Here is a 16,971-nt window from a genome sequence, read left to right as displayed (position 1 = left end):
TCCATCCTAGTTGGGACATGGCTTATTGTCACTTCGCAGACACATTTGTATCCAATGTCCTTGCTAAGCACCAAGGAAACCATTACAAACAAATGGCAACATTTGACCATTGAAATGATTTTAGCCATTCTGCACAATCCCTGGGTGATGGATGGAGCATCAACCTCTTTTCTCTGTGCTTCTCTTTCAGCTTCTGATATGGCTGCAGAGCAGGGACAGATTCTTGTAATTGCCACTGCTGCTGTTGGTGGATTCACTCTCCTGGTCATCCTCACTTTGTTCTTCCTCATCACTGGCAGGTAATTAAAACACTGTTCTCATATAGTCTCACCTAAAGTTAAGAATTGAAGAATAATATTTAAGTCATTAAACCACATTTTCAGTGCTAAAATTAGGGTTAGACACAGTGGAATATCCTCTTTGTTCAGCACTGTTTCTACAGTTCTTTTGTGAGTGTTGTTTTTCATAAAGACACAGTTTGGGGAGATAAGAAATTATGTGAAATCAGGAAATAGTTTGGATTTTTAAAAAATAAGTTTATGGACCTCTTGCCTACAGAATGATAATTTAAAAATACAATATACCTGCTGCACCCTCAAGGCTCTGACATTACAAGGAAAAAAAGAAGAAAAAAGATCCCCACAGTGTATTTTACGAGATCTCATAACTGTCAATTGCAAAGCTTTAGAGGGTGGAACCATGGGATTTTTGATGTCTTGGGGTTGGCATTGTACCTTGCTAAAGGCACTTGAATGGACCATTTTTTTTTTACTTCCACTGTATTCAACTTGTAGGAAAAGCCACACACAATTATATAATTTTTTTTCTATATTTTTTTATCTTATATATTTTTTTTCTATGCACATTTCTGCATCTGTTAAGATGGAATGCAGGAATTATGTAACAAAAGTAAATTAAGGAAAACTATACTCTGAAACACTGAAATGGTTCTACTGCCTGTGATATCACTGGTGAACAGAAAATACCTTACTAAAGGTTCTATTTTATAGCTTTTTGACTTTTTTTTTTTAAATTGAAGGTTTCCCAATTAAATCTATGTTGCAGCACTGCTGTTGCATTGGCAGGGGAATTTTACCAGTCTGGACAATGTAGGGGTGTTTTTTTTCATTCTTGTTCTTGAAATTCTTTTAGTGCAGTGCTGTTTGTCCACCTTTCTTCTGTGTTGATCAGGATCAAGTAATGACATTATGCAAATTAGATGAGAAAGTATTTTGCTTTGAGTGATGGTGCTGAGTTTGCTTTGGCAAATGCTGAGTTGCACACTGAAGGTTTAAGGGAACTCACAAATTCTAACTGGACATGCTAAAAAAGACGTGTAGGTTGGACCCTCAGTCCTGGCTGAAGCTCAGATTCCCACAGGCCCAGCTCCTTCCAGGGTGCCTTGTTTCCTTTGTCCCTGAGCCTCAGGTGTTTCCTGGATGATTTCCAGACTTCACCTCCTTTCACCACCAGGAAGCAAAGCAACATTTAAAAGGACCCATTGTGTCCCCATGTGCTCTGTGAGACATCAGTGGCACCACGGTGCTGCCATGGATCAAGGAAACCTGAACCCAGACTGTTGCTCTGTATGGATAAGGACCTTCAAGCAGAGGAATTAGCTCAGAGCTCCTGCAGCAGGATCTGTAGCAGGGGTTGTGTGGGCTCTGGGCCCTCTCTACCCTTTCCCCCTCTCCCTCCTCAGACACAAAAATTAGGTGCTGGAAGAGCCTCCATGGGGATAGGATTGTCCATGAGTTTCCTTCTTACCTGGTTCAGGGACAGAAAAAATCCAGAGCTGGGGTGGGATTCTGCACTGCTCCTGTTGTGGTTTGGATCCTGCTTACGCCCAGAGAAAAGATGTGACACTCACTCTTCTGAATGTGAAAATGGTCATCACTGTTATCAATAAAGGCTGCTGCACTTTTAGATTTGTAATTACACATTTGTTTTGTTGATACAGCATTACCTCTGATTTGAAAGGAAAGTGAAGTTGTATCAGTGTAGGCCTGAGGTTTTATTTGCAGTACCCCAGCAACTAAATATGGCACTGCAGTAGCTGCCATTATATGAGTTAATGCTCTCTCTGCTAAATAATAAAACCAGGTAAATCTAACATTCTGGTGAAGGTTATGACAGCAGTTAACCTTGGAACATATTGTGGCCTTAGATAATCGTAGAGGCTAAGTAAATATTCCTACAATTACTACAGAAGGTGACAAAGAGTAGGGTCTTTTAGAAGAGAGAGGAATTTGTTAGACAAATTTCCAGAGAAAATTACTGTGTGGAATCCTTACGTGAAATCCTGAAACATAACTCAAACACTTCCTGTAGAAAAAAATCACTAAACTCAGGACTAAATAAAAAAAAATGGAATTTTTTTTTTCTGTGTTTCTTCCTCCTGTTTTCTAACGTTAAGGATATCAGAGATTCTCTTAGCTTTCTACTGCCTTCCTCAATGGGACCGTTTCAATTATGTAAGATATGAATTCATTTTGAAGTGCTGCTTAAATGCAGTGATAAGAGCATGTTCCACAGAAGACAGAGCAAGAAAATTTTGAATAAATACTCAATTTACTCTAGGACTGGAGGCAAATTTCAACATGAAAAATGGGTCTGGTACCCTACAGATGTGCTCTGCTTCACTGTTCAGAATTAACAATTCGATGAGCTGTCGAGTCTCAGGGCTGCTGATGAGCCTATTCAGAGTGGAGAGGCCGGGTTAAATGAGCACCTGCCTCTGCACTTTGCTGAGTGATTATCCACCAGGAGCAAGCAGGAAGCATGGCTGTCAATTGCAGATAGGAATATGAAAGCAACAGAGACTTCAAGACACAGGACTGGGGTCTCGGCTCAGTTCCAGGAAATTGAATGGTAAAGCTCAGTCTGATTTAGTCTTAGCTCCAATTGTTCTGTAGCCAACCTGAGCAGAGAATGTGGAGACTCCTCTGCTGGTGATTAATCACTGGTTTCTGTAGTCAAACTTCGGGGGCCCATGGATGTTTAGGAGGGTTGGGTGAGGTTAAAGTCTTGTTTCTTCGACTGTTCCCTTGGGCAAACACTTGGGAGTGTAAGAACTTTTGTTTAGGGCTCTTGGCAGGTGGCACCCTAGAGACCAGTTGTTCAGTAATCCTAAAAATGGCACTGGCATCCTTAATGAGTCCCAGCAACTGGTGTTCAATCTCAAGGTTTCCACAGAATCTGAGAATCCACTGGTTTGCATTCCCTCCACAAGGGTACATCAGCTTCAGGAGTTTTTGCCCTTCATTTGCTCATCATTACCTGTGTAGCAGTGAATGAATTTGTGACTTTCCTACTGTGTTTCAGCAGTTTAAACAAACCACTGAAGTGAAGTGGGTGTGTTCACCTTTTCCTCATATCTCTCCACTGTTAGAATGGATATACTGACTGTAGTTATTTTTATTTAATTTTATAGTTCTGTTAATGTTCACACAGAGGACAGGAATTTTTTTTCAAGCTGGTCTAGGAGCTGCATGTCTGTACTCTACAGCACATGTCCACAGGCACTGCTGTTCTCCACTGCCATCAGTGCCTCTACAGCCCTTTGTCGTCCCTTAAACCAAAAGATTTCCCTCTAAATAGTAATTTTTAGGCTGTTCATTGAGTGAGAAATAGGTTTAAGACCAAGAGCAAATATTTTGGTTTTTTCTTAACTGAAACAGTTGTTCCTGCCATGTGACCCTCTAAATGAGCATTATCAATCCTGCAGGTAGGCAGTGTTCAGAAGCTCAGACTGCACAGAGTCACTCAACAAAAGACAAAAAAGGGGTCGTGATGTGAAAAAATATTTTCTTTTTTCATGAAACATGGTGAAGTCATTATTATTCTATTATGAAGAAAATGAGAAGGTTTTTTTACCCACAGTATACAAAAGTTAAGGGGATAAGATTTAATAACTATAGGCCTGTGCATGCAAAAAGGAATGCAGGAAAGTAATAATTTTTTGAAGTATCAGAATTCTTTGGAGGAGTCAAACTTGAAAATAAAGTATTGCATCAAATTTAAACTCAGGTAGTCATTGTCATGCTAGTCATTCAACCATGATCTGTTTTTCTTTGTATATAATCTGTTTGTAGTTCATCGTGCATATTTCCTTCTTTAGATTCATAAGTAAATATATATAAATATATTCCAAATGCAAAGATTTTGGCTTTCATAAAAGTGCAAATAAAATTTAATGTACACCTGTTTTATTCATGGCAAGTATTTTATTTAAAACCTCACTTGTTTTTCCTGAAAGATGCCAGTGGTACATAAAGGCCAAGATGAAATCTGAGGAGAAAAGAAGGGCTCATCTGCAAAATGGACACTGTAAGTAGTTCAGCACTGTGCTACATAATATGTATATCATCTTTTAAATGAAGAATGTCCACTGTTTCCTGAACAGCTTTGCCCTTGATGTTTCAATCTTGATTATTTGAGTAGTTCCTTACTGTCTGCATCATCAGAGGTCTTTATTTTTGTTTGCTTGTTCTCTTGAACAATTTCCCTAAATACATTCTAGTTATTAAAGGTTTTTTTGGTATTCAGCTAATAATATTTAGCAAGTTTTCAGGTATATTTCTTTGAACTCTCAGTTATTCTGGGTACTGAATTTCTGCCTCAAAACTCCTCTCTTGGTGACTGTATGACTTATTTGTATCTAGTTCTCTTTGAATTTAGGGATCTACACTTCTAGTCACCCAAGAAAAAAGAAGTGGAATGAGTTGTCTTCCCTCGTATTCCTGCTCACTGATGAGTACAGTGAGAGAAAATCCTGGTGATCTCTCATGGGCAGTAATTAGTTTATATAGTTTAGTTTAGCTACCTACTTTAAATTAGTTGCCTTAGTGTTTTCTGTTAGAATACGAAGGGTATCAAATTTTATTCTTTCATCATTTTGATAGCATCTCTGGAATTACGATGATCAATGCAGAAGTCACCAGAAGTAAAATCTTTCTCAGGTGACACCACTGTATAAAGCCAATGTCTCTTTCTGTCAAGGAAAAGGGCATATTTGCCCATAAGGATGTTTTTGTCATTTGTTTCCAAACATGGCCAGAAATGAAAGATGACAAAAACCCTCCTGCTGGAGAGTTTGATATATGCCTCTCAGACCGTGAGTGAATTTGAAAAAAGCCTCACTCAGTGTCTTTCAGGTCACGGTAAATGATGACTGTATTTCATGACACAAAGCTTCATCTCAGAGCCTTCCCATTCATTTGTAGTGATCTCAGCATCACACTGGAGGAGGCAAGTCTCTACTCATAGGTGTGCTCCATAGAACCAAGAACAAAGAGGAATTGCTGTTTTAGACTCAGCTATTAAGTAACAAGAGAAAGAAGGCTGAGAAATGCTTCATTCTTTTTAAAGGAATTCTCTGGACCCAGCTGCAGAAGCCTCTTTTTATTCTGATAAATTGACGCATTATTAACATCAGCTTCTGATAATGGACTGAAAGTTTTCCAGAACTTAATCATGATATGGCAGCAGCCTAGAAGAATTCCAAGGCAGATAGTCCAGAAGAAGCAGCACAAGTTCTTGAACATGCTGTACTCAGGAACACAAGGGATATTAGCCATGCCAGGAAATGATGGCTTGCTGGAGCCTGCCAAAGCAATCTGGCACCAACCCACTACTGCCATGGTCATCTCCAAGGAAACAGACAGAAATTATCTTGAAAATGGATTTGGATATTTTTGTTGTCATCTTGCACCTGGCTCTCTGGCTGTTCCAGCTGATCAGAAGAGAACAAAGCAGCACAGTCCTCCAGGATTCATCCTTAGAGAAAAGGAACTCAAAGATTTGACCTGTTTGGCAAAACAGGCTGTTCAGCCATCCACTCCTAAATGAAAGGAATGAACTAGAAACAACTGTTTTCAAAGTAAAGGACAGATTGCCTCAATTGTCCAAGGAGCAGCCAAGGGGAATATAAACTGCTTTGGCAACAAGCACTGTTAGTTTTGACGCCCTGCTTTTCCCCATATCATTGAGCCCTCACTTGGTGTCTCTGCAGACCCTCTTTCAAGTGACCAGCTCTTCTGTCGGGTTCTGAAATTTTAAACCTGGAAGATTTAATATGCTATTTTCAGTTCTTTCAACTGTCTAGTCAAAAAAAAAAACAAACACCTATTGTTGCAGTGCATGAATGTCAAGGAGTTCTTGATTCCTATTTTTCTCTCTTTCTTGCAGTACGTTTCCCAGGACTCAAAACATACATAGATCCAGACACATATGAAGACCCATCTCTTGCTGTCCATGAGTTTGCCAAGGAGATTGATCCTTCAAGAATTCGTATTGAAAGAGTCATTGGTGCAGGTAAAACTATACCTACTGTAAAAAATCTCTAGGCATGGCAAGACTGTTTTTCATAAGCATTAGGAAATTAATTCAGTAGCAATTTTTTTGTGTAGGGTTGATTTTTTGCCTGGTTTGTTGGGTTTTTTTTAATTTCATTTTGGGTTTTTTTCCCAGATGTATTCAAAACACTGTGTCACTCAGCATTTGCCATAGTTATTGTCATGTATTCTCAGTCACTGGGGGTGAAATTAGGCTGGAATCTCTTTCTGTGGGGATATAAATTCAGAATATAGAAGACTGAGAAAAAAATATTCTCAAACAGACAACTGGAGGAGTGTGAGGGGGAAGGAGAGGCTGGTTTGGGACAGGCTTTTCTGTGTGGAGAAGGGTCACTGGCAGAGAGGGAAAAGAGGAAGATCTGTTGATAAGATGTAGACAGTATGAAAGGTGATGTCCTGTAGTCCTTCTTTTTTATATTTGTTTCATATATCTTAATCACTCTAGAAAGAAAGGGTATTTTTCAGTTTAGACCCCTCATTTAATGATATGTTACTACACTGATAACCATGGAAATACCCCCGTGTTCCTAAAAAGTGTTTTAGTCACTATAAAATGTCATGCAAATAATCTCACAGAAATAAAACCACATCTGGTAGCAGACAGGAGAGAGAAAGCATCAACCTGAAAGTAAAAGAGAAAATTCTGTTTCACACTGCTGTCCATAGTGCTGGTACTCCAGTTCACCTTAAACCATTGCTTAAACCACATCATCTGGATCTGGAGCTGGGCACCACTGGAATTATGAGCTTGAGAGAGCCCCCAGAGGGCTGACCTCTGCAGAAAACATTCAGTTTGCTTTCTTCTATTTCTTCCTTTTCTTCAGACATACTATAGATATTGATGTCTTCAATTATAAAGCAGATTGAGCTACATTCCACACCCGTGTAACTGCTGATTTCAGTTGAATACAACAGACAAGGATTATTTGTTTTAGTTCAGATTAAAGTTGTGTCCTTATTCTCAGCTTAATTCATTTATGAAAACTCTTCTCTCGGCTTCCCTCTCTTTTCCTTGTATGCATGGAAGTGTATGCTTTGACCTATTTCATTTTTATAGGTTTTATTTCCCAAAATTACATGGGTAATTTGTCAACTTCAAAAATATTCACCTAACAGGACTTGCAAACAGGTTGCAATGAAATTTAAACCTATTTCCATGCATACAAGATACAGGTTAAATACCATGGCTGAAGCAGGGAGAGTACAAATTCCCACACAGTTCTTCAGTAGCTGTTCAGGGACATACATGTCACTAAAATTCACAGCAGTCCTAAAGATTTCTGTACATTCTCTCTAATTCTGTATTATACATTCAGCTGGATATAAAATGGATTTCTTATCACAGGAAAATTACTTTTAAAAGATGTTTACAGTTTTCACCTCAGTGAAACCAAAAATCAACATCTGCTCCAAAATGAAACATTAATATCTTTTAAGAGTCAATTAATAGATGCACTTCTAAATTTGTCCTGTTTTAACATTTTATTTTGGCCAATAATTCTCATTTTTAATCTCTGTAATTTTTCAAACAAAAATAATTTCCATTCAAGAACCAGAAGATTTCATCTTGAAACTGCCAAAGCAGAAAATCGCAAATATTTGAAAAAAAAAATTTCTAGCATTTCTGGTCATGACATTTTTAAAACTGATCTTCTCCTGAAAGCAGTTTCCAGGTTGGTTTTTTTTTAATGGGAAAAGTCATGTCCAAAAGTTCTTGATAATTCACTGCTTGCAGTTCAGATGGCTGTGACACTCAAGGCAAGTATTTTTTCTTAGTTTCTGTTTTCAGCTTAACTCAAACCTAACCCTGTACCCAAGTTATGTTCTAAAGTATTTGGTAATTATGTCTTTTTTCTGCCCCATCTCTTCTTGCTACTAAGTCTAAGGCTTCAGCACCTCTTTAAGGAATGAATTCCCAGAGGTACTTTGTCAAGTCTATCTTAAAATGTACAACTATCCTCTTATTTTCTTTGTTAAAATGTTGAAACTCGAGGAGACCAACTCTTCAGTTTTTCCCAGAGCAGAACAATATTTTTTGCATGATCTAAATCTCCTGCAAGTTCTCCCACAAGTGTAATGACTGAAATGGGGAAGTGAGTTGAGCTGTATTTGGTGCTGTGACCTTCCAGTTCTATCAGCAGCCTCTGTCTGTGCTGTAAGACATTTGTTCTGATCCCATGCAGTAACACCAGGCTGCACATCAGACTTTTAAGTGACTGACTCCTCCTGTTTCACTTTCAGTATCACATATGCTCTGCTGAATGAGAAAAGGGACGTGTGGTTTGCACAGACTAAATTTCTAGAGGCTCAATTAGCTCCTTTTTGTATAATATACAGTAAGATGGATGAGGTTTATGTCATTAAAACAGGGATTGTTTACATTTTATTAAAACTGAACAGGCAATGAACTCAATCTTTTTCTCTAGCTGTGATCAGCCTTTTCCCTGGAGCAAGGAAAAATGTTGACTTCATTGACATCTGGCTCTTAGCTTCTACTTACTACACATGCAGTCATGAACCTCAGCTGCTGCAGGGTCAACATTTATCCTGTTTATCTTCAAACTTGAGCAGTGAGAATGAGATTCTCAGATTTTAAAAATCCCTTTTGTTGAACACATTCCTCTTTGACTTTAAAAACACTGGAAATTTTTTATCTGAACAGAAATGTAGAAAAGCTGCTCTGGGAAGAAATCTTGTCAAACTCTCAGCGTAAATAATTCAATACTTGAATTATATCATTGGTCTCCATCTAGTCTAAAACAGAGTTAGAAGTTATTACATACCTTAGGTTTCTAAATGTAGGAAGTGTCTTTTCTGGGAGCTGATGATCTAAAGTTTGACATCATGTCACAAAAAACCTGCTGGTAGTCTTTATGTTCACCAGTTTATCAATCCCAGTATCCAAGGGGAGTGAGTTTTCTTTCTCACTTTCCAAATCATGCATTCAAAAAAGGTGGAAGAAACAGGTGTTCCTTCCCCTGCTTTGGATGTTGTACAGATAATAAATCTTGGAATTGCAAGTCATTCAGGTGCCTCCTTCAGTTTAATTCATTTTAAAATACTTGGTAACAGCCTTTTACAGTCCCTGAGGGATGAATGCCATTATTTATGAAATTCTGAAGCTGTATTACTCTTGTATAATCTTGTAGTAGCAAAATGGTATATTCTATGCTCTAGTATTTTTGTTTTTCACTGTTTCACCAAGAGAAATAAATTGGAAATTTTTCTCATTTTAGGCATTTAAGCTTGAAAAAACAGCAAGATGCAATAAGGTCATGGCTTTAGAGATGTGTTGTGGTCCTGCTGAATATGTCACAGAATAGAAGATTGATAGACCATATCTCCTGCAAAACATTCAGGTTTCATGGCTTTCCTTTATGGGAGGACTTTACAAGTCCAAATAAGCTACTGCTTTTTCAGTGGCAGTAGACAGGCAAGCAACCTTTAAAGGAGAGCCTTCTAAAGCTGAAAGGGGCAAAATCATATGGGAAAATCCTCACACAATTTACCCTTTTGTCAAAAGATTCACAGAGCATTACTCTAATGACATATTTTCACATATTGTGTATTTGCATACATCTTTAATATATTTTTTGAAATTAGGTAGAAATGAATTGGTGAGGAGAACTGTAGGAAGAAGACCTGGGACAACTTGACTCTTTTTAGCTGGAACTTTTTAGTTCAGGAAGCTGCTAATTTATTCAGAGGTTATGTTCATCATCTCTTAATTTTACTCCTGTACCTGATGATGCCTCTGTCATTGAAGTGAAAGACAAGCTATGAAATTGTTCTTTTCATCCCTCCACTCTTCCTGGATCTCATTGACTAATAAAACTTTGCTTTGTTTTAGTGGAAGCGACAGAACCTAATAAAATAAAAGTTTTATGACAATATCCATTCTAATCCTGTAATATCAGGGAGTCATAATTTTCTGAAGTTAAGGTTGTGCCTTTAAGGTCCCTCTCTTCTAGATTTCTTTCATATCTGAAGATGAGCTGTTACAGAATAGAGTTCCTTTCTTTTGTTTACTTCTGTCCTTAAAGTTTAGGGAAAACTAATTCAGACAGCACTCAATGAAGTGTTAAATTCCCAGTTAAATATATATCTGTTCATTACTTGCTTTTTTTGGTTTTTAGCAGTCCTGATTCCAAAATGACTGGGGTAGAAAATTTAGATTTGCTGTGAGAGCAACCTGCACTGAGAAATGCTTTGTAATATTCCTGTGAACATTGTTTTTCATTTACTGAATTAAGACCCATTGAAAACTGACCTGCAGGCATCCAAGAATGTATTTGGTAGGGCCTCTAAATAACTTCTGCATGACTTCAAGATCAATGGAAAGTTGTGATTTCCATATAAACTGAATTAGTAAATGTGTAAGAGGAATGCAGGGAGACACACATCCTTCACAGGCCCTACATACACGAGGAAACATCAGAGGAAACAAGTTTTGAGATTCCTCTCATTACACAGCTCCAGGTTTGCTGAGACTGTTGGCCTTTGGCTGGCTGAACAGGGAAATATGTAATTAATTTCAGGTTGGTGTGGAAGTCCATTTAAATAAATCACATGCAAGTGCTCTTCTAGGTCATAACAGCATAAAGTACTTTTTAAATGCTTTCTGCACCTGGAGGATAGTCAGGTGTTCTGATAGTCTCAGGGCTTTTCTTATCATACAGGTCTTCATGCATTTCACCCCTAGGGATAAATATTGCTATAAAAAGATACTTTACATAGATATTTTGTCATCAGTGGAATAAAAATCCACATGTCATTACATTCCTTCCTCAGTTATATATCACAAACATATTGAAACCAATGTTCAATCTCAAAGGAAAACAAGATGAGCCACACTGGGGAGGGCTGAAGGTTTGGCTTTTGCAGGCACAGTACAAGGTCCCATGATCTCTGCTGTGGCACAAAGGAAAGGTGATAATTTCTTGCGAAGTACTGCTGAATATTTTGATTTTCTGGGATATGATCACACTCATAAATTTGAATATTCAATCCGTTATTTCTCTGTCCACTTCTACAGGATGTGTGGGTTCCTTGACTATTTTTGTGTACAGGCACTGTGCCTTATTTACCAGATATTTTATCTATTTAAGGGGAGTTTGGAGAAGTATGCAGTGGACGTCTGAAGACACCAGGAAAAAGAGAGATCCCTGTTGCAATTAAAACTCTAAAGGGTGGCTATATGGACAGGCAAAGAAGAGATTTCCTGAGGGAGGCGAGTATCATGGGACAGTTTGATCACCCAAATATCATTCGCCTTGAAGGAGTTGTTACAAAAAGTAAGTCACTAGTACCTTTCCTTAATAGTTTTATGCTGGCTTTCCCATTCTATATCATTTAGTATCAAAACTAAGCATTATTTCCACATTCAGTGTGAAAGAAATCTTCCAAATCACTGACAGTTGATACTGCAAAGTTTGGGGCCATAATAGGAAATGCGTAGCCTGTCTTTTTTCAGTTCGAAATGTTTCATTTTTGTTTTTTAATAAAAATTATCTTCGTTCAGGAGAAGTCTTTACAGGTTTTTATTATATAGAATGAAGAGGTTGTTTATAGGCAACTGGAGAAAATCATAAATGTTACTGAGCTGACAATGAAGTCAAATCCTCTTGTAAACCACCAGCTACACTCTTCTTTTTGCACAAGTCTTGTTATTTATTTGGTTGAGGTTTACTGATTTTGGTACCAGAAGAGATGAATTTCCTATTTTGAAGAAATAAAAAGTAAACTCTTTGTAACTTGTTGTACACTTGCAAGTGATTGAGTAAAATTCCAGAATAGTCTATGAAATGTTTTACTTTATAAGTGTTGCAGCTGCCAAGAGATATCCCTTGCCTCTGAAATCTATCAGGTTTAGTGGTGTTACAGACTTTTCTGAAAAGCTGAAATATCTAGTTATCTCTTAAGTACTAAGTCTAATTAACATGCATGTAGTTTCCTCAATGCCAGTTTGTTTCAGTAATGAATTTAAAAAATCATGGTGTATTCTTTTCAAAATTATTCATTGTCTTAACCAAGCTGTGCTGTTCACTAATTCGCAGAATTTATATTTTTCTTTTAAAGGGAAGTGTTGTGTGTATAAAGCAATGTCCTCTTACCATCACAGTAAACACAGTAAATATGTTATGAATATTTCCTGGTTTCACCTCGTTACAACACCAAAAGCTATGTTTGGAAAACACAAAAACTAAGAACAAAGAGGAAAAGTCAGTTCCTGAACTCTGGTTGTTGGAATGGAGTTTCGGTAGATTTATGGAACAACCTGACCATGTTCAAATCTGTCTCTCTGTGGTTCTAAATTAAGATGATCTTTTTCTTTCTTCACACAGTATTGCAAGGATAAATTTATTGTTATTTAAGTATTTTTAGTTACTAGGTAACAAAACCCTTTGTACTGCAGGAAGGACACAGCTTAGTCTCTCCACTGTTCTCCTGTCAGTAACATCTCTGTGACAACAAACAGGAACACAAGTTAGTACTGCCTGAGCAGCACTGGAGATCTTGTCAGGAGATGTAAATATGTAGGAACTTAAGTGAATTTATCAGCAATTAAATTCCACCAGTCCTCACCAGCAGGGGAGTTTATGAATCAGTATCACAGGTCTGATTAGGATCCATGTGGTGCATCTTGCAGGGTGTGTCTCATGTCTGAAAAAGGCAAAGGGCTGTGGTTTACAAGCATTGTTTAAATCCAGTTAAATGGTGCATAGGGAGTACAGTATGGTTTCCTTGGCAATGGCATGATTGTTTAATCTTCACCACATTTGTAAATTTTCTCTCTGTAACGTCTCATCATCAGTCTAGAGAGAAATCACTGTTGCATTCAAAAAAGAGAAACATGCAGATAAATCAATGTTCTAATATTAGAGTATTTGTTTGGGTTCTACAGGAAGGAATTATAGAGAACTGTAAACCAAAAAGTCGTTAGCAGTTCTGCTTTTCACCAAGGAGTCAACAAACTTTAATAATGTTATGTAATGTTTGTTTGAAGGTAATATAAAAATAGTGGGTATTACTGTTATAGTCACATTGTCATATAAAAATAGGTGTCTCTCAGATACAAAATAAGTAGTGGAAGTTTGAAAGAAAATATTTTGGTGCCAGGCAAGATTAAAAAAAATAAAACAATTATACAGCCATAATTATAGAACGAAAATAGGCTACATGAATTATGAACAAAGTTCACCCCAAGGCATAGAAAGTGCAAGTTATATCAGTTGTAAAGGATGGGGTTGTGCAGCACTGCTCTGCTACAGTGAGGGAGCCTGAAGGCAGGCCGAGCCATGGACACATGCACTCTGCTCTTCCCCGTTTATCTTTAGGGTGTTGCCTTACATTTATACTGCCCCATCTGTGGTATTTAGAGAATAACATGACTTCAGGTTGGAAGAGAGCAGTTGCCTTGCCTAAGTACTAAGTCTAGTATTGCAGAATCCAAATTTCATGTAACTGAAAGGTGTGCTGTAAAAGTCAGCCAAAACTTTGTCCTAGCCAAATTATTTATGTGTTGATAGCATGATTAAAAGGTGTTTTATGCTAAAACATTGATCAATAACAACAGAAACTATTTATCTGATGTGCATTACAGTTCCACTAACCTATAAAGGCACGTCAGATGCAGTAAATTTGGTTAATAGATGTGTACTGCTGTTCTTAGCACATGCTTTCCTCTGTGTAACCAATAGTCATTAACTTCTAGCTGTTGCTGATACATATTGCATCAGTTTGTAAGCAGTGCCTTTCATTACAGTGTCATTGACTATTGAACAAAAAAGAAAAAGGATTTGGTTGTAATGAGCAGAAGTGCTGTCCCGGGTCAATAGCTATTGACTGGGGCAATAACAAATTTGATGGTTCACTACAAATTAGAGCTTTTATCTGGTGCTACCAGCTAAGCAAATGTTAACTTTTAAATTATACTGTTTTCAAAATTGCTGTGGAATATGTAGTGTACAGGAGGAAAAAAATGCTAAACTAAGCCTGCTCAAAAGCAGGTCTGAAACAGAGTTTTAATTCCCTTTTCTTATTGCTTCGTTTCTCATTTGTCCTAGCTGCAATCCCTAATCACAGAGAGCAGTAGGCAGAACAGTTGCTGTAGCAGAAGCTTTCTGTTGGCAGGGAGTTCATTTCAAGGGCAATTTGCTGGGCCAAGGCAAATACACCGTGGCACAGAATCTGGATCCACTGGTATTGCTAATCAGAACTTACAAGGGAAACATTATTCCTGTTCGGTTTTGTTATAACAACATCATTCCTTGCATGGTTTGCCATAAAAGACTGCTTGATTGCCTTGCAAATTTATCATAGATGCTTGGGCACTTTATAAAAACATCCATGTTTCCTTTCAAGCCATGTTAGCACAGTGAAAATTTTGGGAGCTCTTTTGGGTGTGTCAAGGCATGCTCAGGTGAGTTTTATGTCGGTGGCCAAGCTGCTGCTATTTTATAAGCTGGTGTAAGAACAATGACTTCTTTCTCCAGTGCAAACATGTGTGACCAACACTGAAAGCTGGACTCTAGAAAAGAATGATGTGTCTTCATTTCTGTATCATGTTGAAGACTTTCCATGAAAAGTCTATAAATTAAATTAAAGCTATGCCTACAGCAAACATCAGACAGCATAACTGTATCTACAAAAGGCATGAAAAATGGTCCCTGACTGTTGTAACTGTGCTGGAACAAATCCAAATTGGAATCTTTAGTTAGTTTAGCTTGATGGTGTCTTACACAATAGTTTACAGCACAATCTAATCAGTCCTATGTAGTACTGCGTCAATACAAAATATCAATGTATGCAAGGGCTTTATTACATTCCTAATCTGTTTGTTCCCCTGCCCACAAGCTTTACCCTAAATAGCTTTCAATTGTTAGAAATTCTAACAATTCTAAGGAATTGGTTTCATTTCCAGATTTTGACTGCTGAAGGATTCGTACCTGCCACATGTGCAGGAGGAATCTTTTAAGGCATTCATTTTCTTTGACAGCATTATGTACATTTGTATTCTCCAGAAGGATTATTTTCAAAATAGTCCCTTCACAGAAGGAGGATAAATGAAGATAGTGCCTAGACCTCTGGCTCTATGTAAACTCACATCCTCAGACGTTGAGCCTGAGTTTGGAATGACGCTTTCAACTCCCTTACTGTCTCCTCACTGTTCTGATTTAGTGGCTTTCAAATTGTGGAGACTATTTCAGTTCTGAAATCTTCAGGCACTCATCTTGCAGATGAAATTTAAAGCTTTAATCATTGAGTTTCTTTTCAAATTACTGCATATAACCCATTCAGTGCAACAAAAGCCCTAAAATCAATGCACCTTACCTTGTCCATGAGGGAGGCATAGCAGCAGGATGATCCTCTTTCACTGTAATTTATAGTATGAAGCTCTTAATATCTGACCCATTTTTTATTTTTCAAAAATTCAGGACATAATGTATTTTCCTTTTTTCAGCCAAGACATTGTGCTCTAGGCCTTTGAGCCTTTATTGTAATGATCTAATGTTGCCTTTTTCTCCCACTTGTTAATTGAAGTTCAGAATCCATTTCAGAAGATGACATATTTTGTAGTACATGTGTTTATTGTACACATAATGTTGTATATTTGGTTGCTACGGAAAAGGATTGAGGAAATTTGTGGCAATATTGACAATATTCTTTCCTTGTGTTGAAATTTTACTCCCAGGAAGTGTGATTCTGCAAAGTTTAAATGTTGCTTATGGACAGTCCACTGTGGTGGTGCGACCATATGTGTGTCATATTAGCCAGTGAACTTTACACAGCATAAAGTGAGCATAAAGCTGAATTTTTCTGATAAAAGATTATTGTAGTTGTGCATATAATGACAGACAAAGCAGCAGGATCTCAGCTGTGTTATAAATTGTTCAGTAAGTGGAGCTGTAAATTGAAATTTGGCTCACTCCCCTTATTTTGCTTTGTACCCTAATTCATAGATAAATATTGCAACACATTACTGAATCCAGGGTTGGTGTGGCCATCAAATTAATACAAAATCCACAGCCACCACCTGCATTGTTAGCCAAATTTATGAGCTCAATTTATTCAAGTATCATCCAAAGTACAGAGCTGAAATTTAGAGCTGTGCACATAACACAGACAACACTAAGTATCTGTAGCCTTCTTGCAAAATAGGTTACCCTTCCTGACTCGTACTGGAAGAAGTGTAATTAATATCAATGGTCCTGAGCTATGTTTACACATGCACGAATCCGTGTGGACATTTCAAATTACACATGCAAACCACCATGCATCCATGTGTTGAAGGTTGCTGGCAAAAGTTAAGAATCCATGATACTCAGTTATCCTGAATGACGTATACTTAGAAAAAATTAGCTTTTAAACCTCTGGAAAAATTTACATTTGTCTTTCATGCATTACATTCTGAGAATTTTGTTCTAAAAATCAAGGGACCATTTTGGTTTCCTGCAGTTCAAATCAGGCACATTTCTGTGTCCTGCTTTTCACTTTTTGCAGTTAGCAAGCCATGCATTATGACTGTCAATTCTGCTGCTACATCTTTCATAGGGCGATAAGCAGTGAAGAAAAAGCACATTGTCAAACAGTCAGCAGTAACACCCTGTTAACA

The 16,971-nt window shown here is 37.6% G+C and overlaps 1 protein-coding gene across 10 annotated transcripts in view; it reads left to right on the top strand.

The window, feature by feature from the left end:
- LOC138116373 (ephrin type-A receptor 6) overlaps positions 1-16,971 on the top strand; it is a 320,669-nt gene that overhangs the window by 224,790 nt on the left and 78,908 nt on the right. For 9 of the 10 annotated variants that reach the window (XM_069025664.1, XM_069025696.1, XM_069025678.1 and 6 more), the window contains 4 exons: positions 191-299; positions 4,259-4,329; positions 6,190-6,315; positions 11,465-11,650. In XM_069025664.1, coding sequence (XP_068881765.1) covers positions 191-299; positions 4,259-4,329; positions 6,190-6,315; positions 11,465-11,650 — 492 coding nt within the window. Of the gene's footprint in view, positions 1-190; positions 300-4,258; positions 4,330-6,189; positions 6,316-9,592; positions 9,661-11,464; positions 11,651-16,971 lie in introns of those variants that run through there. The other variant, XM_069025670.1, reaches the window with a different exon arrangement.

This window comes from Aphelocoma coerulescens, chromosome 1 (genome assembly GCF_041296385.1).
Source record: "Aphelocoma coerulescens isolate FSJ_1873_10779 chromosome 1, UR_Acoe_1.0, whole genome shotgun sequence".
Taxonomy (NCBI): Eukaryota; Metazoa; Chordata; class Aves; order Passeriformes; family Corvidae; genus Aphelocoma; species Aphelocoma coerulescens.
This window is presented reverse-complemented; position numbering and strand designations above follow the sequence as displayed.